The sequence below is a fragment of the Bubalus kerabau genome, chromosome 11 (assembly GCF_029407905.1).
Source record: "Bubalus kerabau isolate K-KA32 ecotype Philippines breed swamp buffalo chromosome 11, PCC_UOA_SB_1v2, whole genome shotgun sequence".
In the NCBI taxonomy this organism is placed as follows: domain Eukaryota; kingdom Metazoa; phylum Chordata; class Mammalia; order Artiodactyla; family Bovidae; genus Bubalus; species Bubalus kerabau.
In genome coordinates this window covers 16,893,192-16,918,562 of record NC_073634.1, presented here as the reverse complement: position 1 = coordinate 16,918,562, position 25,371 = coordinate 16,893,192, and the positions used below count along the sequence as shown (strand labels likewise).

Sequence of the window (25,371 nt, the reverse complement as noted above, 5' to 3'; positions counted from 1 at the left end):
GCATGGAAAGTCTCTCAACTATAGGTCATTCAGCCTCCAACTGCATGTGGGCAGAAGCACCCAAAACTCAAGGGAGACAGAATAAGCTGGCGGTACGTGAACGGACAGGGCGGCTCAGGAAAGCCTTGCCAGCGGCCTGGGGGAGCTCGCAGCGGACTGCAGGATCAGCCTGCCTTCAGGTAACTGGGCTGCTTCCTTCCCTGACATTCGGTAATTCCCTCCTTTCTGTGTTCATCTGTATGCTTCTCTATAATAACCCAGAGCATCTGGGTTGCACAATAGGAAGCCAGGCTATAAAGTAACAAGACCAACGAGCTGCCAACAAGCGTGCACCCAGTGATTTATAGTCTCAGGGCTCCAGACTGACTCCTGGGGGCCTAGAGAGGGAAGGAGAGGAGGCGTGGCAAGGAGGGCAACTGTCTCTCGGTCCACTGCCTGACTTCAGAGCCCCTGAAGTATTTCTCTCTGGCCCCTGTTCGGTGAATGCCCCCAGTGCACTTAGTCATATAGGAAGAGTTTCTTTTGCTGATTGGAGACACATCAGTGAGGAACAAGGCACGCCTGACCCCACAGTTTCGGGGTGAAGAGCATCATGTACCTCTCAGTGGTGTCAACGTAAATCATTTTAAAGAAAAAAAACACCCTGGGGAAGCATGGTAGTGTTCCCCTACCAAGCCTGCTCCTGCCCGTCCCCATCTACCTGGTTAACTTTGGGGTAGGGGGACAGTAGAGATGTGAAGTCTCAGAAGAAAAGAGGGAGGGAAGAGGAAGTTTTCTGCTCAGATGGTTTAGCTCTAGCAAGAAGAGGAAAATGACAGGAAGAACGTGGACAGCATCCCTGGAATATTCTGCGTGTTTCCGAAGCACTGCCCAGAAAAATCACTTGTCCAAGTGAAAGTCGGGCAGGAACCAGAACCAGCTGATAGAACGGTATAGCCACTCTGGAGGACAGCTTAGTGGTTTCTTGCAAAACCAGACATAGTCTTACCATATGGTTTGGCAATCAAGCTCCTTGGTATTTACCCAAATGATTGAAAATTTATGTGTACACACACATACACACACACACAGAAAGCTGCACACACAAATATTGATAGCAGTTTTATTCACAATTACTCAATCATGGAAGTAACCAAAATATCCTTCAGCAGGCAAATGGATAAACTATGGTATATTCAGACAATGGAGTATTATGCAACAATAAAAAATGAACTCTCAAACTGGAAAAAGACATGAAGTAACCTTAAATGCATGTTCCTAAGTGAAATGAGCCAATCGGAAAGGACTATGTACTGTGATTGTGTGATTCCAACTACATGACATTCCGGAAAAGACCTAACTATGGAGACAGTGGAAAACGATCACTCACTGCCAGGGGTTTGGGATGAGAGAGAGAGAGGAAGGGAGGAACAGGGGGAGCACAGAGCACCTGAGGGCAGTGAAACTGTTGTGTGTGATACAATGGTGGATACGTAGCATCACACATTTGTCACCATTCATAGAATGCATAACACAAAGAATACACCCTATTGTAAATGAGGGACTTTAGTCTGTACTCTAGTTAAAAAAACATTAACTTTCATTAAAAATAACGTTCCAATATCAGCTCATTGATTATAACCAATGTGCCACACTCAAGCAAGATGTTAGTGACAGGGGAAGTAGACGAGAACTCTTTGTACTTTATGCTCAACTTTTCTGCAAGCCTGAAACTGCTCTAAAAAACACAGTCTAGGGACTTCTCTGGTGGTCCAATGGCTAAGACTCCATGCTCCCAAGGCAGGGGGCCCGGGTTCGATCCCTGGTTAGGAAACTATATCCCATGCGCCACAGTGAAGGTCAGAGACCCTGTATGCTGCAACATAACTAAGACCCAGCACAGCCAATACGCCTGTTAGACAACTGTGCATTGATAGTGGCTGCCAGGGAGCAGCTTTGCTCAGCGGCTGATCTGACTAGGCTGAGCCATCTGGACCCTGCGCCTCACTCTCACACTGGGGGCATGTCAGGATGGGAGGAAGAGGGGGAAACCCTCTGGAAATAGGCCATGGATAAGGCAGATAGGAACCTGGAGGGGAGGAAAGGGAGGAACAATGGGTGAAGAGTCTTCCAGAGAAGTCTTTCAGTAGAGAGGCTGACAGGCACTGCCAGGAATCTGAGCAGCTTTTGAAACAACCAAGGAAATCCAGTGCCCCAGCTTCAAGCAGCCAGCCTTGCTTCTGCGGTTTCTGACATAAACCAGATGCATTCTAGATGTTCCCTCAGTTGAGGACAAGTGACGAATACAGCTTTCAACCTGTTGCCAGCCAGCAGTCAGCTCCGAGATGGAGGGGGCAGAATTCAAGAGTTGTTGAAGGATGGTTGAATTCTGCTTCTGGACCCTCCAGCTACATCCAAGAGGGGGGGTTCCCATGCGGGTACCAAGCGCAGCCTTTGTCATAACAAAACGCAGCTACCACCACAGAGAGCTGGTCCATCCTCCCCTTCCTCATACTTCCTTTCTCACACTTCAGGCAGGAAAGGAATAAGAGAAATGGAGGCATTTCCACAGCCTGAAAGCATCCTTCTGTGACGACGACCTGCAAGGTAACGGAGCTCCCCACCCATCCCCTCCGCTGCCACAGCCTGACATCTTCCTGCAGGCTTGTTTGCCTATTTTCTGTCTTCTTGGCACCAAGCGGGGGTGGGCGAGAGATGATTTTTTTGGTTCACTGTATTTCCAATGCCTAGAACAGTGCCTGACATATAGACGGCTCTGAACCTCCAGAATGAACTCAGGTCTTTTTTAAGCCAAACCTGGGAGACAGTGCAATAGGGATGTCTGGCAATCATGAACCAAAGGAGGTGAGACTTGAACTCCTATTTGAGCAGAAGCACTTTTGAAGGACTTTGTGGAATCTAGGTTGTTTCATTTCAGAATAAGAAGACACCATCAGAACTTGGCTGTGATGACAGGTCTCCAAGAAATGATGCAGACACCGGGGCATTGTCTTCATCACGGTGTGTGCATAGAAGGATAAAGTCACAGATGTCCTTTCTGAACAGGTGACGTCTAACAAAGACCTGAATTAAGCGAGGGAAGCAGTCCTGCAAGTATGTGGAAGAAGAGCAGTCAAAGTGAAGGACGGCAAGTGCACAGGTCCTGAGGCGGGACTGAACTTCGTATGTTCAAGAAACGGCAAGAAGGCTGGTGCGGCTAAAAGAAGACAGGGGTGGGAAACAAGGCTGGAGGGATGCTGTCTCTCAGGGGAGCGCAGCAACCTGAATTTTACTCCGAGCTGGGCAGCCACCGCAAGGTTTTGAGAAAAGGAGCCACAGCGTCTGATTAGAGACATCACGCGGGGTGCTGAGAACGGAAGAACTTACAGAGGCAAGGCTGGAAGCTGGCGGAGTGGGGACAAGGCTACCGCAGAGTCCTGATGGGAGAGGGCGTGAGGAGTGGTAGGTGGAGAGCAGAAGCAGCCAGCAGGACTTGGGAATGCAGGAAGGCCGAGTGTGGGACCTCCTCTCCCCACCCCATCCCTGCCTCCACTATTTCCCTTCCTTCTTTACCTTCAAGGCCAGCTCAAACATCAGTGTTTTCACAAACCTTTCCTGACCACCTCAGAGGGAGTATCCCACCTCCAACCCCACCCCACCCCCTGCCCCAAAATTAAAATACCAAGTCAATGAGTCAACAAGGACAGAGGTCTGAAGAAACCCATTAGCAAGCTCAGTGCTCACAAGCACCAAAGCCACACAAGTCAGTCTCATTTTGGTTGTGATGTTCTCACATTTCTCTAAAGAGTGTTCATTAACGGTTCCTGTCTGGGGTCTGCCCACTACCCCCAAGACCCTCTAGGATGCTACAGGCTGGCATGAAGGTTCTGGCCCTACTCATCCCCAGACAGGGCCTGGGAATCCCAGTCCATGGCTTTCCTGTGAGATTCACATTCAACATCCAGGATAAGTTAGCATGCAGACAACAACAGTGTGCGCTAGGTAGGCTTTCTAGAGGCTCACACAGCATCTAATCCTGCTCACCACACACCCCTCTGATGCCACCATGGGCTGGCCTATAGCATCCCAGACTCAGGAGTGAAGGACACACAAGGAGCAAAGTGAACAGACCAGGGCATGTCCAGCTGCAAAGTTACAGACCCAGAGACTGTTGTCTGCTTCTCTGCCTACACACCCTGCCTCTGTCGCAACGTCTATGCCCAGTGTGAACACAGCCCTTCTCTCTACTTTCCTTCTTATCTGTGGGGGACAACTGAACAGGGATGGCTGTCCCCACTGATGTGGGTCTAAGGATACGGATGGCTGCTGGGCGGGAGTGTCACAACATGCTACACACACACACACACACACACACACACACACACACACATATATATCTTCTAGGGAAAGGAGTCCTTTGTTCCAGGAAAGCGAGATGTCAGTGTTCCCTTCTTACTAGCAGGCAGCCAGAACATTCCTGCTAATAACCCAACAAGCCAAGATGGGCAGATGTGAACATCAACACAGAGCTTTGCTGTTCAGCGATACCTTTGGTTTTCTGCTTCTTATTCTGAAAGAAGGCAAATAACCCCATGTTCTGGAGGATGTACCAGCCCACATGCCCATAGGCTCTCTGCCTTGCTGGATGCTAATTCTGCCTAATAGGACTCAGTAGTACTTTTGCATGGTTTTGATATGAGGTTTATGGAACACCTTTTAAAACTTGGAGCACTGTATTTTTTAAAAGGCAGGAAAGGGACTCCACTAGTGGTCTAATGGTTAAGAATCCGCCTGCCAATGCAGGAGTCATGGGTTCGATCCCTGGTGCAGGAAGCTCCCACATGTTGTGGGGCCACTTAGCCCGTGCGCCACAACTTCTGAGCCTGCGTTCTAGAGCCCACAGTTGCAGCTGCTTAGTCCCAACACCTAGAGCCCATGCTCTGAAATGAGAGAAGCCACTGCAATGAGAAGCCCACGCACCACTAAGAAGCATAGCCTCTGCTCACTGCAACTAGAGAAAGAAAGCCCGCTCACAGCAACAAAGACCACAATGCAGCCAAAAATAAATAATTACTTAAAAGGCAGGAAATATAAGCAACAGAAGTGAGAACATCTTCAAGTAATTCCTTAGAGATGCATGTCTTTTTATCATTCTTAAGAAAAAATGACCCACCATCTCAAGCAGGAATGGAAATACCTGCATATGTCAGACCACCTCCAGCCTGGACCCAGAGCAGACATTACTAATTGATCACAGCACTATTTCCAACTGTACTCAGATGCAACCTCCAAATCCCTAGAAACAAACACTTTCAAATGATCATGGTTAGCCCAGAAGATGGAACTACTTCCCACTTCAGCTCAAAAAAAACCTGCTGCTTTGTCAATGATGTTTTGAAAGTGACAGATGGAGAGGGGAAGGGAGGAAGAGAAAAGAGAAATGAAGAGAGACTCTGGGCATAGATTATTTGTCATCAATAAAAACGTAAGGATCAACCATTAAATGTTAGGATTACGTGAGGCACTGCAGAAGCTGAGGATAGGGGCAAGAGGAAAGCTGAAAAAAAAGGTCAAGAAGTAGGAAATGAAACCTCTAGATGAAACACATGCACACATTCTCAAACCCCTGCACACAATTATTGTCAATGGAGTTGGTATAAGGGGACAGCACCTGAGAACATCAATAACTATTCATACCAATTTATCCACCTTCTCAAAGGAAAACGTTTTAATATAAATCAAAGCCCTTTGTTGTTGTTCAGTCACTCAGTTGTGTCCAACTCTTTGCAACCCCATGGACTGCAGCATGCCAGGCTTCCTTGTCCTTCACTATCTCCTGGAGTTTGCTCAAACTCATGTTCACTGAGTTGATGATGTCATCCAACCAGCTCATCCTCTGTTGCCCCCTTCTCTTCACGCTTTCAGTCTTTCCCAGCATCAGGGTCTTTTCCAAAGAGTCAGCTCTTTGCATCAGGTGACCAAAGTACTGGAACGTCAGCTTCCACATCAGTCCTCCAATAAATATTCAGGCTTGATTTTCTTTAGGATTGACTGGTTTGATCTCCTTGCTGTCCAAGGGATACTCAAGAATCTTCTCCACCACAACAGTAAGAAAGTATCAATTCTTCAGCACTCAGCCTTCTTTATGGTCCAACTCTCACATTCATACATGACTGCTGGAAAAACCACTGCTTTGACTATACATACCTTTGTAGATTTTCAGAAAATTTCTGCCTGTGAAGCCTCTGAAAATAGCTCAGGTGATAAACATCCCAGGTGAAAACAATGACTGAACCATTCATAAAAGAGGTTAAGGTGGAGACAACCAAGAAAAGCACAGAGCTAGGTAGTTAGAACAATGCAGATCTAACACTTCCTAATTCACTTCCTGGGAACCAAAACATGCTTATTCATAAAAGCTGACTACTTTATCTTGAAGGCCAAACAGTGAGACCATTTGCCCATTTTTGCTCTGCTTGTAGTAGAGTCAGATGACATCACAGCCCCCAGGGGAGACTGAGGTTGAACCAAGACTAACCTCTGGGGTTACAACATGTTCAGGAATGAGACCTGGTTGGCGGGGGGTGGTCTCTCCTTAAGCCTGACCCTCTCCGCTATTCAGCAGGGCAGCCAATACTTGCCTCGTTTAAGGAAGCATGTGTTTTGCAAGGAAAGCTGCATATCATAGCCTCTTTTCTGGGATTAAAAACATGCCTCCCCACACAGTCCAGTGGTTCACTTCTCAAGCCTGGGAGCTCAGATAAACTCCATCCACAGGGCGGGCTTGCGGGGGCTCCCAGCAGTGGGGGCTGCTTCTCCATCCTCGGCCCATGAATAGCCACCCGCTGGAGCAGAACCCTCTCCCTGCTTCAGGCCACAAAGTGTTGCTCCCTGATTAGTCAGCGAAGCACATGTGTAAATGGTGAAGCAGATTTATTTTCTTCCTGCTAGAAAACAGTTAGGCTTATTTCACCAAAGTCTTTGCCTTGTTATCACACACCAGCCCTGTGCAGTTTTGGTTCCTTGGATTCTGAACTGCAAGCTGAAAAGATGAAGGCATTTTGTGCCTGAAGGATTGCTCTGTTCCAAAAATGTTAAATCTTTTTTCTTTCCTATTGAATGTCACAACTAAACAGCAGCAACCAGAGGAAGAAATGTTAGATGACGGGTCACTAAGAGATTAGATGACACAAACAAAGATCAAAAAAGTCTGTAGCTGAGTGTGGAGACCTATGGAAAATTTAAGCAGGGCTTCTGCTCTGAGAACAGCAGGAGTTTTATAAGGAGTGACTATCCGTGCAGGTAACTCTCAGGAGAGAGTTTAGTTCCCTGACTCAGTTAAAAAATCAGCTTTTTCTCCCCCGTGACCAGCTTGGATGGGCTTTTACAAAATTCCCAAGTAGACAATGTTGTTTTGAGGGGTGCCACCATAGCAGAAGCAACCTACTTAGAACACTTTGGATTTACAAACCAATTAAGAAGAGATGGTTCTAGAAAAAGAGTACCAAATAAGGTCCTTCAAACAAGATACAGATATATATACATATTTTTCCCCAGAAGCTCACTCACTGCAAAAGTGGTGTGTCTCACTGGCTGCTTTGTGTCTTAGTAATACACTGATTGCAAATGCATCTGACTGCATTACTTTTACCTAATGGGGAAAAAAAATCACCTTTAATCAACCTTTGTAGACTATCCACACCTGAGCATCTGATACTCAACCACCTATTCAGAGGTATAAAGGCCATCGAAAATGCTGCCAGCTGAATGAAGTGAAGTGAAGTGAACTGGCTCAGTCGTGTCCGACTCTTTGTGACCCCATGGACAGTAGCCTGCGCCAAGTCCCTCCGTCCATGAGAATTTCTAGGTAAGAGTACTAGAGTGGGTTGCCGTTTCCTTCTCCAGGGAATCTTCCCGACCCAGGGATCGAACCCAGGTCTCCCTCATTGTAGACAGACACTTTACTGTCTGAGCCACCAGGGAAGTCCAGCTGAAATGAAGGAAGTTCCTATACACAACTGAAACAGTAAATGCTCTTTGTGTTCTGATCTGAGATTCTATCAGGTCCATGGAGATGCCTGTGTTGTCTGTGGGCACATGTCATCACTGCAGCCGGGGGGAAGAGTCTGAAAGTGGAGCCAGCTATTAGCAAACCTGCTAACACAGATTCTATCTTTGGTTGGACTGAGAGGAACTAAAAATGTAGAGTAAAAGTGTTAAAGACTCTTCCACCTTCTGTTCTTTCTTTGGGAGAAATGTCAACTGGGGAGGCGTGAAAGGAGGGTGAGGAGGGTAAAGCCAGCCCCCCCAGCAGAGGCCTTCAGGCTGCAGTGCCCAGGCACTGCGACTTTCAGGCACACCAGCCATTGGAGACAGGCTGCCTGCAGAAACAAGAGAGATCACCCTTTAAAACAAACACCTTTTAAAAAACGTATGGCAGAAATGCAAACAGGCCTCTATTAGCGAATTTATTATTAGAGGCTCCGTGGTCGCAACAAAATGTGTCACACACACCTCCTGTGATTATCTGTCTTCTGAACAACTGAACTTTTGATTAAAGAAGGGGAGAACAACTACCACACTTGTTTCTTTCTATTTCATGCTTTTGGAAGTAGAATGTTTCTTTATGGCCTTCATGGCAATGACTGTCAACACAGTAAACATTTAGAGGAGCAGCTGTCTGAAAGCCTGATTACATCTAATGTCTGCTACAAAATGACGCCCTCACAGGAGTGAAGCCAGGCCCCTCAGGAGCCACAGCCTTCCATGGATGACACGGAAAAGCAGAACATGGAGATGGCCAGGATAACAGGCAAGGGTCCTGGGTTCAAATCCTTGTTCTGCCCTTTGCTGGCTATAGGAGCCTCAGCAATTCACTTAACATTTTTGTGTATCAGTTTTCTCATCTATAAAATGGAGATAATCACAACATCTCATAGGATTGCTAGATGGGTTAAAGGAATTTGTATAATAATAGGGCATTTAAAGAAATTACCCATCACTGTTCTAAGTGACGGCCATTAGCTTCTTGAAGACTGCCATGCCCTGTCATACAAAGAACTTTCTTTTGGTGGGGGGCGGGGGTAGGGGCGTGGGGGGGTAGGCAGGGATTGCACCACACAGCGTGTGGGATTTTAGTTCCCTGACGATTGAATACAGGCCCTCGGCGATGAGAGTGCAGAGACCTAACCACTGGTCAGCCAGGGAATTCCTTCAAGAGCCCAAGGTGTTCACTGAGTATCTCATGTCATATTATGAAAACCTGTGTTTGCTTCTGCTGCACTCTACAAAGAATTCAGGGGCTGGGGGCAAGGCTAGTCATGGCTTTCTTCTGAATTAATATCACCGAACTCAGCACAAGGTTTGATACACAGTTAAATGTTTGCTGAAGTGAACAATCCAAGTATAATATAACCTAACCAAACACACAGCATCCCTCACTTTGAGCTATCAGATCTTATTTTTGTTACTCATCCTTTGGCTTTGTAAGTGAATAAAGTAGCTTCCTTGGGTGAATTAAGAATAAATGTTATGTCAGGCCCAGTTCACAAAAATCACAACTCTTTGATCACTTGGATGTATTACATGAGATGACAGATGAGATACTCCAACTGCTCCTGTTATCACTGTTAAAAGGAAAGTGTTCTGCCTTTTATCTGAAATCCAAAAAAAAAATCCAATTGAGTCAGAAGAGCTTTTATTTTCCCCTTTATTCCACAGTAACGGAAAGGGGCATTTCACAAGAGCATAAGCTCATATTACATAGTGAGATGATGCTACTTTCCTACATATAAATTTCTAACTCTCAAAGGATATCTCAAAGGGACATAAACAATTCACTGAAACTTTCTACATCCTACATTCAAAATAAGAACTGATTTGAAAGGATGCCCTCAATCAAAGAAGGTCCCACTATCTTGATCCTAACAGAGCCTTAGTTCAGGAATTTGGAGCGATGCCTTTTATGTTTTTTTCTCCCCACAAGGAAAGTTAAAATTGAGATCAGCTTATCTAAGCCAGGAATAAAACTTTCCTCATTTCACAGGTAGTAATGAAAGAAAACTTTCCTCATTTCACAGGTAGTAATGCAAGTTTTGTACCATAGGCACCATGTGGGAAGAAAGAGTTTACTAGTGAAGATCTTTAGCTGCTGGGAGATCCTGAATCATTAAAAAAGCATTAATGAATGATGAAGTTATGTAACAATATAGAACCTGTATGCACCTACCAATAAAATGCCAAAATACATGAGGCAAAAATGAACAGAACTGAATCCACTATTATAGCTGGAGGTTTCAACACCCTTCTTTCAGAAATGGACAAATCCAGCAGGCAGAAAATAAGCAAGGACATAATTGCACTCAACACCACCATCAACCAGCTGGATATAATGACACCGATGAGCTACTTCATTCAACAACAGCAGAATACACACATTCTTCTCAAGTTCACATGAACATTCACCAAGACAGATGACATTCTGGGCTGTAAAACATACTTGGACACATTGAAGGGCTTCCTAGATGGCTCAGTGATCAAGAATCCACCTGCTAATGCAGGAGAGGGAGGGTTCAGTCCCTGGGTCAGGAAGATCCCCTGGAGGAGGTAATGGTAACCCACTCCAGTATTCTTGGCTGGAGAATCTAATGGACAGACGAGCCTGGAGGGCTACAGCCCATGGGGTCATAAAGAGTCAGACACGACTGAGCGAGCATTGAAAAGAACAGAAATCATACCATGTCTGCTCCCAGACAATAAAGAAGGTAAACTAGGTAACAGAAATATAGCCAGAAAATCCCCACACACTGCAGATTAAACAACATTTCTAAATAAAACATGGGCCAAGAAGAAATCTCGAGAGAAGTCAAAAGTATCTTGAAGTAAAAAAAACTGAAACACAACCAACTCATCAGAATTTGTGGGATGAGGTGAAAGCAGAGTCTACAGGGAAATTTTTAGCATCGAATGACTATGTTGGGAAAGAAGAAAGATCTAAAATCAATAATTAAGTTTTTACCTTAGGAAACCTTAGAAAAACAAAGGGAAATTATATCCAACAGAAGCCTAAGAATGGTGAAGTCATTCATTTTAGTTACTATTCTGCCCTACTCTAAGTATCTGAAAATCAGTCATCCACTTGGGACAGTACTTCTCATTTCTCCATTAAAACCCCCAAAATGGCAAAGAGAAGGAACTCATATCTGTTCCTCTAGAGTATGGGGGCACAGCTTGAAACAATCAAAATTTAAAAATCACAATTTATTTGAAGACTCATACCTGGATAACTAATTTTGATATTTCAATCTTGCATTCTATTCACTAATATATTTAATTTGTTTTAATATAGAAAACAAATGCATGTCTAGTGAAGCTCTTTTCTGATTCTTTAATTATTTCTTTTACTATATCCTAGGAGATGTGCCAGGTTTGTCTGTGGCTCTAGGTATGCCATGGCAGGCTCCCTGGTACTCTTGTTTGAGAAGTGGAACCTGAAAATATATGGTTTTTATTAACCTGAATGTCACATGGAAGACCACAGGCCTGCCTCGTGACCCCAAATTCCTGCAAAGCACAAAGTTCCAGAAAGAATAGGAGGGCAGAGGCAAGTTCACCACACCTTTCAGGATAGTGAGACCCAAGGTCCACCTGATGCCTGCCTACTTCTCATGATTTTTCTGCCCCAGCTTCCTAGGGCAATGACACGTTCCCAGCCCCAATGAATGGTTCTTACAGGACAAGTCTCAGATTAATGGAACTGAACAGAAACTCTAAAAACAGATTCAAGTACTCCTAAGAAAGTCTCAAGTGGCAAAAATTTGAAATCTGTGAGTAGAGAATAAATTATTCAACAAATGGTGTTTGTGGAACCAGATCATTTTGACAAAAAGGCAAGTTAGATTGCTATCTCACATCTGAAACCAAAATGCACTCCCAAAGAAGTGAAATTTAAATCCCCAAAGCAACAACATGAAAGTATACAGGAAATGAGAGATCAGAGAGTTATAGAAAATCTCTTCCTACTCCAAGACAAAAGTAGAAGTCACAGAGAAATAATGAAATAATTTTAAGTCCTTAAAAATAAAAAACAAAAACAGAACCATACTTCTGTAAACCCAAAGACACACACATGTAAATTTAAATAGCAAAATGACAAAACAAGGAAAATATTTCATATATCTTTTTTAAAAAACTGCTTATGAATCAATGAGAAAATAACTCACCTACCCAAAACATGACCTAAGGACAGAAATGGGTAAGTCTCAAGAAAATAAATTCAAATACTCAACATGAAAAAGCATGCAACTGTAGCAAACTTTGGTTTTAGCCAAAGAAGTACAAATTAAAATGAGATATCATTTAATCAACATGATTCCAAAGTCTTGAAAATCATAATGTTCATCAAAGGCAAGTTTGCTGATAAATAGGCACTCATACCCAGGATAGAAGTATGAATTTGTCAGCTTTTTCTCAAAGGCAGATTGTCAAAACATATGAAGAGGTGGAAAAGTGTGTACCTTTTGACCTAGTAATCCATTTCTGGGGATCTGATCATAGTAAATAATTCAAAGATGCTGGTAATAATTTATCTGTAAACATTTTAATTTCAGGTTTGAGTATTTAAAAGGTTGAAACACCATACATCTCTATCAAAACAGGTGAACAAATAACAATGCCAGAGCTGTTCAATGGAATATGTTACTCATTAAGAATAGATGGATGCACATATCTGTATCTTTGCCACAAAAACATTTTCCCTATATACTGTAAGTGAAAAGCAGATTTTAAAATACCCAATGCCATTTTTGAAGGAAAAAGAGTGAATATACAAATAAATCTGTAACCACACACAGAAAGAGATACGGTAAGAGCCCTGACAGTTAAGCCTCGAAAAAGAATGTCTCTGGTGAATTGAATGTGAGGGTGTTTTCCAGACTCTTGTTTGTAGATTCTGATTTTCTATTTCACTGTGGAAAAAGAATGAGTAGGATTTAGCAAGGTTGACAGAGAAGGAGGGTGTCCTGAGTGGCCCACATGGGGAGGTAGCAACCAGAGGGTGTACGTGTTCCGGTAACAATAACTGGTCAGCTCGGGTCAGCACAAAAGGTGTGTTTGTTTGGGGGTTTTGTTTGTGGGGGGGACACAGGAGTGGTTGATGAGGTTTAGGGAGTGTCCAGATCCAGAAGGATTCCCCACCTACATGATCTGTGAGTTTACCTCATCTCCCTAAAAGAAATGTTCAGGTCCAGGGCTTGCTTTCATTCTAGTTCAGGGACCTGTGAGTCATCACCCAAAACCTTAATTATAACACCCAAGGTCTGCTATGTGCAAAAACCCACCTGTCATTGTTCAAATGTGCTGGCAGGGAGTGTGTACAGCATGCAAACCAGCCTGTTGAGGTGCTCCTTCAACGCAGCAGTGGTAACCCAGAAACCCGCCCAAGGTGACAGGTTCCTGAGCCCAGAGCTTCAGGCTGGGCTCAGTGACCAAGTGACCAGGTGACGTTCCTCCACAGCTCCCAGGCCAATTCCTCAGAGCCACGGCCTCGGTGAAAGTTACAGGTCTTACGTGGCTTCTTTCAACCAAGGAAAGTATCCGAAGTTTGTCTTTTCCCTGTTGCCAAGGCCTGGCAGAGGGAAGCAGAGTGTGTAATTGCAAACCTCTCGTTTATCAGCTTCAGCCGCCTTTGTGCCACCACATTATGTGTACCATTTGGCCAGTTAATCTCCCAGACCTCTTGGAAATATAATAATTACACAGAGAGGGCCTCAGCCCTGGAGAGAGATGACGAAAGAGCCGTCAAGGTATACCTAGTCTCCAAGTACCCAGGAGAATTGTTTACTAACCTCATTCAAACTCAGATTAAAGACCTAAAATCCAAGATGAAGACATGGTCTCTTTGTAAGAACACAACATTTTTCAACTAGAAGTACTGATCTTAAAAGCAAATCAATCAATCAATCAATAAACAAAAAGCAAATGAGGAAGCAATAGAAATCTCCTATCTTGTTCCAAACACTACAATAGCATCTAATGAACACAACAGTGGTTTTGGAGATTTTAAAACTTTTTAAAACTTTTAAAAACATAGTCAAAGCTATGGTTTTTCCAGTACACAGGTATGGATGTGACAGTTGGACCACAAAGAAGGCTGAACACCAAAGAATTTATGCTTTTGAACTGTGGTGTTGAAGAAGACTCTTGAGAGTTCCTTGGACTGCAAGGAGATCAAACCAGTCAATCCTAAAGGAAATCAATCCTGAATATTCATTGGAAGGACTGATGTTGAAGCTGAAGCTCCAATACTTTGGCCACCTGGTGCAAAGAGTTGACTCATTAGAAAAGACCTTGATGCTGGGAAAGACTGAAGGCAGGAGAAGAAGGGAATGACAGAGGATGAGATGGTTGGATGGCATCACCGACTCAATGCACATGAGTTTGAGCAAGCTCCAGGAGATGGTGAAGGACAAGGAAGCCTGGCGTGCTGCAGTCCGTGGGGTCGCAACGAGTCGGACATAACTGAGACACTGAACAACAACAACAAAAATTTTTAAAGCTTAAGATACCATCAGGAAGCTAGTTAGCAGCCTCTGCTAGAAATTACAGTGCCATGCATCATCCAAATCAGAAATGACATTATTATAACAACACTGGACATGCCTTTATGCAAATAAACTATCAGATATGAAACTTTGACTTGAACTTGGTTAATGACTAAAATGAAGTTTTTATAATTATTAAGAAAAACAAATTAACAATGTATGTTGGGGGCCAAAGTGCTTATTTTTGTTTCATATTTGGTAAAGCCATATTAACTGAGGTTGCAGGTACAAAAAAATTTTTTTAATTAAAAGGAGATCATTTATTAATCTATGCTAAAGCTTCAGAAATCTGAATTGAATGGACTGTGAGGAAAATAAATAATTACCAAAAATGATTCAAGAAGTAGAAAACTTGAAGTGACCACTAAAAACAGACCAGACTCAGAAGTTTCATAAGCAATTTCTTTCAAACCTTCACAGCAACATTTGATTTCCATGATAATTCATCTACTCCAGAGAATAAAACAGATGGAACAATTTAGTATTTATTTTACAAAGCTGACATACACTGATATCAAAACCTAAAAAAAGAAAAAAAGGGTTCAAATAGATCAAATCTAGCAGTAGATACAGAGAATAATACACATGGCCAAGAAGGGTTCATTCCAAGAATTTAAAAGAATGGCTTTAATTTAATTGAGTCAAATATCCTCAAAACATTTCAGGAAAACAAAAAAAGCCAACATATTATCTCCCCTGCTTTAAAAAACAAATCAAAATACTAAATGTTTTAGTAACTTATGAAGAGAAGTATATTTTATTAACATGAAAGTTTATATGTATGTATACACATAGAAAAATGTACATAATATACATGTGTATATTATATATAAATTACTGAAAAATCAGTGTATTATTTGTTAAAAGCTACAAACATTACAGTATGTCAGGAAAAATACAAGGATAGCCACTGCTTAAAAAAAAAGTGTTGTTCTTAAAAGTTTTAGCCAGCATGATAAGAAAAAGTAATGAGATGAAAGGGCTTCTCAGGTGGCTCAGTGGTAAAGAAACCACCTGTCAATGCAGGAGCCATGGATTCGATCTCTGAATTGAGAAGATCCCCTGGAGGAGGAAATGGCAACGCATTCTAGTATCCTTGCCAGGATAATCCCATGGACAGAGGAGCCTGGCAGGCTACAGTACATGGGGTTTCAAAGAGTCGGATGGACTGAGCACTCACATGTGCAGTGAGATGAAAATATAAAAGGAAAGAGGCAAAGTTATAGCTATTGAAGATAGCATGATGCAAGGAACCTCATAGAATCAGCTGAAGGACTATTAAAATTAACAAAGCCTATTACAAATTACATTTGATCATTGAATAATACACCTTTGAACTGTGTGGGTCCATTTACATGTGTGAATTCTTTTTGACAGTAAATACCAAAGAACTTGGAGAAGGCAATGGCACCCCACTCCAGTACTCTTGCCTGGAAATTCCCATGGATGGAGGAGCCTGGTGGGCTACAGTCCATGGGGTCGCTAAGAGTAACTACATGATCAGCGCTGATTGAGTCTGCCAGTGGGGAACCCTGGATATAGAGAAACCTGTGATGTGAGGGCCAACCGTGAATTAAAGGTGGATTTTTGGAGTGTTGGCCCCCTAACCTTTGTGTTGTTCAGGGATCAACTGTAAATATAATTTACAGATATCTAAAAAGCTTTTAGATATCATCAATAACCAAAGCAGGGGAAAAAGTCTCACCCACTAGATCCATGAAAACAGGAATCATTCTTGGCCGATTTCCTAGTACCTGGAAGCAGTTACAGCGCAGAATAGGTACTCAATGAAAATTTGTAGACTACCTGAATGAGCAAGTTCAGAATAATGACAAAAATATAAACTAAAGGAACCAAACTGAAATTCCACAAATTCAAGTACTTAGAAGGATTTAGCATATGATAAAAAATGGAATTTCAAACCACAGTAGGAAGGAATAGATTATTCCACAAATGACAATTGAGAATATTAATTGGTTGACTGTTTTAAAAAAGTAAAACATGAGTTGACCTCACACTACACATTAGAACAAATTATAGGTAGAATAGTTCAACATAATAAGACCACAAAAGAATTAGAAGATAGGGAAGGTTTTCCTAATTATATAAGCAAAGGTAGAAAGCTTAAGGGGAAAGATTTATAGTTTCTGCTACATGAAAACAAAAACAATAGGCATGTCAAAAATACCATAAACAAAACAGTAAAAGACAATAAATGGGGACTACTTGCCAAGTATTAATAACCTTTTTTATATAAAGTGTGTTATAAAGCTCTAAGAAAAGGATGATCCATCAATAGGAAAAATTTTGAAAAGATGAAGATGCAAATAACAAGATGACGTACAAACTTACTCTAACAAATATTAAAGATGAAATTGGGCTGAGATATTTTCCCCCAGTCAAGTTGGCAAATGTTAGAACTAATGTCTGCTTATAGAAGGGCCCAAAAAGTGAGCATTCACACACTGCTAGTGGGAAAGAAGAGTAATTTCTAGAAACTTACCCTTAAACAATCAAAGATGAGCCAAACATCTATGTACAAGAATTTCTGTTGTATCATTTATGTTCCTCGACTTTAGCCTTACAAATTGAATATATAATGTTATAAAAAATTACTCAATTCAAACTGTAGCCCTATACTATACATCTAGTTCTAGAACCTGCCTTTTTGAATTTAAAATTTTGAAGAAAACTTTATTTTTTGAAAATAGTTACATAGGCAGAAAGTGAAGAAGAACTAAAGAGCCTCTTGATGAAAGTGAAAGAGGAGAGTAAAAAAGTTGGCTTAAAGATCAACATTCAGAAAACTAAGATCATGGCATCCGGTTCTATCACTTCATGGCAGATAGATGGGGAAACAGTGGAAACAGTGGCTGACTTTATTTTTGGGGGCTCCAAAATCACTGTGGATGGTGATCGCAGCCATGAAATTAAAAGAGGCTTACTCCTTGGAAGGAAAGTTATGACCAACCTAGATAGCATATTAAAAAGCAGCAATATTACTTTGTCAACAAAGGTCTGTCTAGTCAAGGCTACGGTTTTTCCAGTGGTCATGTATGGATGTGAGAGTTGGACTATAAAAGCTGAGTGCAGAAGAATTGATGCTTTTGAATTGTGGTGTTGGAGAAGACTCTTGAGAGTCCCTTGGACTGCAAAGAGATCCAACCAGTCCATCCTAAAGCAGATCAGTCCTGGGTGTTCATTGGAAGGACTGATGTTGAAGCTCCAACTCCAATACTTTGGCCACCTGATGCAAAAAGCTGACTCATTTGAAAAGACCCTGATGCTGGGAAAGATTGAGGGCGGGAGGAGAAAGGGATGACAGAGGACGAAATGGTTGGATGGCATCACTGACTCAATGGACATGAATTTGGGTAAACTCCAGGAGTTGGTGATGGACAGGGAGGCCTGGTGTGCTGCGGTTTATGGGGTCGCAAAGAGTCAGACACGACTGAGAGACTGAACTGAACTGAACATAGGAAATCACTGTATTCACATATAAAAATACCTATGTAAGGAATCTCCTTAAAAAAAATAACTGTGGTACTGCCAACTTGTCACTGTTATAAACAAGTCAACAACCACCATCGTTTACATTTTTCTCTGCACTTTCAGGTAAGTATTTATATCAGATCAGATCAGTCACTCAGTCGTGTCCGACTCTTTGTGACCCCATGAATTGCAGCACACCAGGCCTCCCTGTCCATCACCAACTCCCGGAGTTCACTCAGACTCATGTCCATCGAGTCAGTGATGCCATCCAGCCATCTCATCCTCTGTCGTCCCCTTCTCCTCTTGCCCCCAATCCCTCCCAGCATCAGAGTCTTTTCCAATGAGTCAATGACCCAAATTATACCCACTTAAAATTGATAGCAATTGCCACGCTGACTTCCAAGAAAAGTTGTAACAATTTATATTCCCAATAACAGTGTGTGGATTATTCATAACAGTGAGAAATAAGAATCTATATGGTCAAAGGATTTCAAAATTATAGTAAACACAATCAAGGGATTATTTTCCCCAGCTACTATGGATGATGTTATGGAAGAATATTTAATGACATAAAAGCTTTATGAAAGTTTTTATGAAAGATTTTTAAGTTAAAAGGCAAATAAATTAAACAGTGTGAGTCCCTCAGAATTCATACGAGCTTTTACAGAATATTTATTGATCTATACATTCATCTGAAGACTTCTCAGGTGGCCCAGTGGTAAAAATCTCCCGGCCAATGCAAGGAGACACAGGAGATGCCAGTTCGATCCCTGGGTAGGGAAGATCTCCTGGAGGAAGAAATGGCAACCCACTACAGTATTCTTGCCTGGAAAATCCCATGGACAGAGGAGCCTGGTGGGCTACAGTCCATGGGGTTGCAGAGTTAGACACGACTAAGCGTGCGTGCACACAGGCATGCCTTCATCCATCAGACTGTGCAACAGAATGTTAATCATAGTTATCTTCGGGTGGTGGAATTACAGGCCATTAAAATACGTTTTCTTTTACGCTTTCCTAAATTTTCTATGTTCTAGAGAAAAAAATTTGCCTTTGGAGTCTAAAACAAATCATCATCCACTGCTGCTGCTAAGTTGCTTCAGTCGTGTCCGATTCTGCACGACCCCATAGACGGAAGCCCACCAGGCTCCCCCGTCCCTGGGATTCTCCAGGCAAGAACACTGGAGTGGGTTGCCATTTCCTCCTCCAGTGCATGAAAGTGAAAAGTGAAAGGGAAGTCACTCAGTCGTGTCCGACTCAGCGACCCCATGGACTACAGCCTACCAGGCTCCTCCATCCATGGGATTTTCCAGGCAAGAGTACTGGAGTGGGGTGCCATTGCCTTCTCCACATCATCTACTAAAAAACAATAAAACACTATCTGAAAACAAGTTGCGTACAAGCATTTATATGCAACCCAACCTTGATGATCATAATAAAGAGCTTTTCAGGATGAATGTTACCTGCCCAGCCAAGTGTTTGCCAACTGAGTCTACACTTGGAGTATTCAGCCCAGGGCATCCCAAGGAATCATCAAGTGCTCACTGGTCTCCCCGGAAGGTCAGCCTGTGCTCTGGGTGCCAAGGGCAAAGATGAAGACCAAAGGGTTCTGCCTTCCAGAAGCCCTCAAACCAGCAGGGAAGAGGGGGCAAGCACCAACCCACATGAGTTCAAGACAGGACGTAGAGGTGTATCAAGTTTCCCTGCCAGAAAAGTCAACACGGTCAAAAATTAAAACCAAAAGAGGAGAGGCAATAGCAGGTTTGAGTTCCACAAAGTTATACAAGCTTGTTACACAAAGGAGTTATGTGTCAAATCCCTCCTTGAGGAAGCCCTAACTAGCTACAAGTACTTCAGAAATGTAAGTGGGGAGAACGGAAAGATTTTCAAGGTAAGAGGACAGCAAACTATTAAAGGCAAAAGCACTGGGCATATAATACAGCAGGCTAGTGTGTGTTAGTTGCTCAGTCGTATCTGACTCTTTTCAACCCCAGGGACTGTAGCCTGCCAGGCTCCTCCATCCATGAGATTTCCCAGGCAAGAATACTGGAATGGATTGCCATTTCCATCTCCTGGGGATCTTCCTGACCCAGGGACTGAACCCAGGTCTCCCATCTTGCAGGCAGACTCTTTACTGTCTGAGCCATCAGGGAATCCAGTGAAGAAAAAGTTTGTTTCCTCTGACTTAAGACAAAGAAAGTACTAGCAAATGCATACAATTCGATTTCAATGAACTTCCAACTCTTTCTAAGCCCAGATAACAACTATTTAAGTCATATTTATCCCAACTAATTCATAATGCTTCAAAAGACTTTACCCACATTTTTAGAATTGGTCTGAAGGGAAACATACATTTATGCTTGAAATGAAGAGTTCCTAAGAAATGGTTCTAGTAGCCTAGATTTCTGGCTCATTTCCTGATTCTACAAAAGGATTTTTATATTTAACATTTCACAGATGAAAAAAAAAGCAAAACAAAAGTCACCATAAAAGTGCCCCAATCCTCTATCTAGAGGCAATCTGAAACATACTAGCTTTAGCATAGAATTAAGTTTATACTTTAAATGAGATGATGAAAAACATTTGAAATGGCAGGAAAACAGTGGTCAATTTTTGGTGATCAACCAAAAAAAAAGCATGGCATGATTAGCATTGGTCTGCTGGAGTTTAATATTGAGTTGATCATTACATTTTCCATAGGTAAAGTACAAGAACAGGTAGGACAGTTAAGAGTTATCAGCATGACTTCTAACTCTGCTCTGGTCAACAGGACAGGCAGAAGTGCCTTCAATAACGCTCATAAACGCACAGCAGCATTTCTAACACCAAACGTACTTCAGACAAAACATAACTGGTGAAGTGAGAGGTTTCCCTAACCACACTGATTGCACAGCTATGGGTCTCAAAGGGTCCTTTTCCTCTCTTCCCCACCAGCAGCAGTCACAAGCCACACAGGGGAACTCTCATTAGACGGGCACACTTGCCCACCTCCTACCCAGCCAACGGGGTACCGAGTCCTCCAAGTGGTTGTGATTTGAGGGCACTGCTGTGGAAGAGACTACAGAGGTTTTGAGGGAGAAGCAGGCACAAGACACCCAGTTCGTTAGGCCAGTTCCATTCTGGCTGACCCACTCTCCACTTCCCATTGCCTGTCCCTGTTAGCCCGCAGCCCAAAGAGCAGGACCCTGTTCAAAGTATACTTTCAAAAGGTCTTTAGAGATAGGTCTAATGGAAAAACCATCTATTTTTCATATGTTACCACGGAACATGAAGCATCATTTACTCCTATAAGAAAGGTCCTCTTTGCAGGGGACACTGAGTATTTACAGAAAGATTTTCACTTTATCCTAGGAAACCAAATTTTGGAAAAGTAAATACAGGAAACTCAGCCTCTAAGTCTTCCATATACACCTTTACAGCCCTTGTTCAAAGTGAACTTTCCCTAATTATGACTGTCCAATAAGGAAAACATGTGTCCTGGGCAAAGCTCCACTGTTCACTCTGAAAGACATCATTTCTATGTAATGGAGAAGAGAACCAGCTTACTTCATGCCCCCTGCTGGTCCCTCTGCCCCAAATCCACTGGGAAGCTGACTCGCTTCCTCTCTCCCCATCCTTCATGGCATTTTGTGTCCGGGAACATGCTTCTTTAGTCTACATCTAGTCTTACTTCTGGGAGCTGCCATAAGAGTAATGTTTATTTCTGGATTATAAGATATATTACAAAATCAATGTCATTTTGTGTGTAGCCCTTTATTTTTAAAGTTTATAAGTAGCTTCCATATTTACCATCTCATTTGATTCTCATAACAACCCACTGTGTAGAGGTGTGTAGAGTTTCAACTTTATAGATAAGGAAACTAGAACTTAGTGCTAACTTCAATAAACAACTGACCACTGAACAGTAAGGAGGAAATACAAATGTTTTGCATCAAAAACTAAAGAATTCACTAGGTTCAAGAGAACTCCCAAACTTTCTTGAATTTGTCATCTGCCAAAAGAGATTTGCTAAAATCTCTAAGATTTTTAGTTTAGGTAGTATTTTCTGTCTTAGGAAGGGTGAGGAACTGGGAGATAAGTAAGACAAACTCTGAGTTATGGAATGGACATATCTGGAATTCTATGAAGTTCAAAGTGACAATGATAATGATTGATTAAACGCTTACTATGTGCCAGGCACCATTCGAGGTTCATTAATTATATTCAATGATCCTATTAATATCACTATTCTTTAGATGAGGAAAACAAGGTACAAGCTAAGTAACTTGCCCAAAATTACACATCTTGCTCCCTTAAGGATGACCTGGGATTGGAGGAGCCAAGACCCTAAGTAGTTTGCCCAGCTAATGAGGGGAGCCTGACATGAGAGGGTAGCCACCACAGGAACCCAGATCAAGCTCCCAATGTGGCACTGAATTAAGTCTCCACACTCTCACCACCAAAACACCAATCAAGTAATCAGAAAAATCAACAGGGAATCCTAACAGTTCCTTCTTAGACTGTCCCCACTGACATGGGGGAAGAAGGGGAAAGACCTCATTTTTCTAGGTCTTGATTACTGACAGAACACTGGCTGATTCGCCTAGAACTGCCTTCAACTAATTTAAGAAAAATTAGAGAGGAAAGCAACTCTGGAGGAAATGTGAAGAATAAAGATGCATGTGGCATTGATGGGTATTCAGCAATCTAGTGGAAAGTGAGGTGGGAGGCAGAAATTGTGGTCAATGCACAGAACTAATAGCTAATATATATATATATATGAAGGAATCCTTACTGGTGTAAATTACTCTTGCCTTCTTTCTCCTCTACTTTTTTCATTTGCTCATTGCTTGGAACTGTATAGGCCAGTTGATTAATTTTTGTTAAGTTTATACACTCTTTTGTTAAGGAAAGAAATATTAAGTTGAACTCGGGCAAAGAGAAAAATTCCATGATGAATGAATGCAGTCTTCATGGGCAAGTCCTATGCTGAAGGGCAGGAGCAGCTTTACAAAGCTTCCTTGAATTTGCTTACTTTCATTGTTTCTTGTTTCATTGTTCACTGAATAACCTGAGACTGCCCTGAGATCCTGTGAATCCAAAAGAAAACCCTGTTTAAAGCAAGTTCCAGGGTATTCATCCATCTCTACTGGAGAAAAAGTCCCAAATCCAGGAGATGGGACTACAGTGACCACAGTAAGTTGACTTTTAATATCAACATTCCTTCTACACTCATAATTCTGACCCAGCTACCTACTAACTGAGGGCCTATATGCTTCACTTCCCCCTTCCATAAACTGGGGATGGTAATACCGTCTTCATCATCAGGTTGGTGTGAAAATTAAATGAGCTGATACATATACAGTACTCTGAACAGTGCCTGGCACAGAGTAGGTGCTCAAATAGTGTTAGGTTATTATTATTACTTTCAGCATTTGCAAACAACATCATAACAGGGACCCGAATACAGGAGACTTCTACTGTATTGGTAATGTAACTGCTTTTAAAAAAAATCTAAAATTAGAACTATTAATACAAAAATATAAAAAGGCTTGGGAAAAGGAAAAAAAAAAAAAAAAAAGCCACTCAGAGTCATGCCACCTGTTGGTGAGTTTCAGGTGAGGGTACACCTCGGAGCTGCTGTGGAATCCGGTTCCACGGCTGCCCCGTATTTCCCTTAGATGATGCCTCCACTTCTTAATCAGCGTTTCATGGGCAGGATTACGGGCGGGTCTGTGAACCCCCTGAAACTGTACACGGAACTGGGTGGGGCTGAGGCTCTGGGCATTTAGAGGGGGAGGGGAAGGGTTCCATAGCTTTTCTTAAGCTCTAATAAATCATCCTGTAGCAAGCAACTTGCTTTACAGAGGAGACAGTGACTGAACAATTCACTTCACGGAAGCTAGGCAATGACCAGGACACCTGGGCTGTTAATCTGTTCTCTCAACACCAGAGAGACCCGGTGCCGCAAGGGGCAAGAGCTGGCCGGGCAGTGACCTTCACCTTTGAAAAACTCACCGGCTCCCCAGACCCGGCCCAGGTTTGCCGGGCTTAACTTCCCCTCCCTTCCCCCATCCCTCGTTCTCTTCCAAGAACAAACTCAAAAGAAACTGGCAGCACTCCGTCTAGGGTTTCACTCCTGCCCTCGGCTGACCCTTAAACCACTTCTCCCGGAGAAGTTAATCAAAAGAACAATTAATCCGCACAAAAATCCAAAACCCACCCCAAAGCTTCAGAACTCGCAAAGTTAGAAGATCGAGACGCCGCTGCTGCTGATGAATATCTGCGGGTCGCTGGGGCTCAGGCGTAGGCAGAGAGTACGAAAAGAAAGCAGCCAAGGTCTGGCCGGAGGGTCGGACCCCGGCCACCCTCTCCGAATCTACGCGCTCCATACGCTGGTGAAGACTGGCTTGGAAGCAGCCAGGTAAGCAGGTAGGTGTTGGCAAGTCTACGAGCCGCGGCAGATTAAAGTTCAAGCGCGTTCACACACCGCTCCCCCTTCCCTGGCGGGCGTTCTCACGCACGGCCCGCCGGCCACTTCCCGGGGAACGGCTGAGCGCTCGACCGTCCCCCTCTTTGGAACAGGCTCCCCAAATCCCTAGTAGGCACAAGTGATTCCCCTTGCCTCCTCGCTTGCAAGCCTCGAAAAGCATTCGCCTCCCTCTCCTCTCCTACGCGAGCGCAGAACACCCCCGAGACAGAGAATGGAGAGGACGAGGGGAAAGCAGGGTGTCCCGGAGGGCAGGTGGCGCCGGGCGCGCCACAGGCAGCGTACGTACCCAGCGCGAAGAGGGCGAGCTGTCCAGCCGAGGTGACCATTTTACGGGCGGCGGGCGGCAGGCGCTCCAGCCTCCTGCCCTACCTGCGGTGCCCGAGTGGCGAAGCGGCGCCGCGGTGCGGGGGAAAAAGGCGCCGGCGAGGCAGGGCCAGCCCCCGGCGCGGGCGGGCGGAGGGAGGACCGCGCGCCTCTGCTGGCACTAGCCGCGCCGCGCCGCCGGCCGGGCGGAAATGGGAAGGCGGTTACCGTCACCTCCGCCACTCGGCGACCGGGCGCGGCGGACCACCCTCCCGCCCCGGTGGGGGTGCCCCCCTGAGGGCACGGGGTGGGGTGGGGCTGGGGCGGGGACGCGGCACGCACCGTGCGGGGCGCGGGCGGCGGGGCGGGGCGGCGCGGGAATCTCGGAGCCCGCCGAGGCAGCTGGGCATCCAGGCCGAAGGAAAGGCAGGAAGAGACGGATTTCAGACACCACCCTCAGACTAGCCGCTCAGATCCGAGCCCGAGCGGCCGGGCGCAGCGGCCGCTTCCAGGATCTCCGCGCAGGAG

General features: G+C 43.7%; 1 protein-coding gene across 2 annotated transcripts in view; it reads right to left on the bottom strand.

The window, feature by feature from the left end:
- The window catches only part of TGFA (transforming growth factor alpha), a 115,968-nt gene extending 90,879 nt beyond the window's left edge, over positions 1-25,089 (bottom strand). For both annotated transcript variants that reach the window (XM_055539728.1, XM_055539730.1), the window contains exon 1: positions 24,827-25,089. In XM_055539728.1, coding sequence (XP_055395703.1) covers positions 24,827-24,866 — 40 coding nt within the window. In that variant the 5' untranslated portion in view covers positions 24,867-25,089. The remainder of the gene's footprint in view (positions 1-24,826) is intronic.
- Between the last annotated feature and the right edge of the window lie 282 nt (positions 25,090-25,371).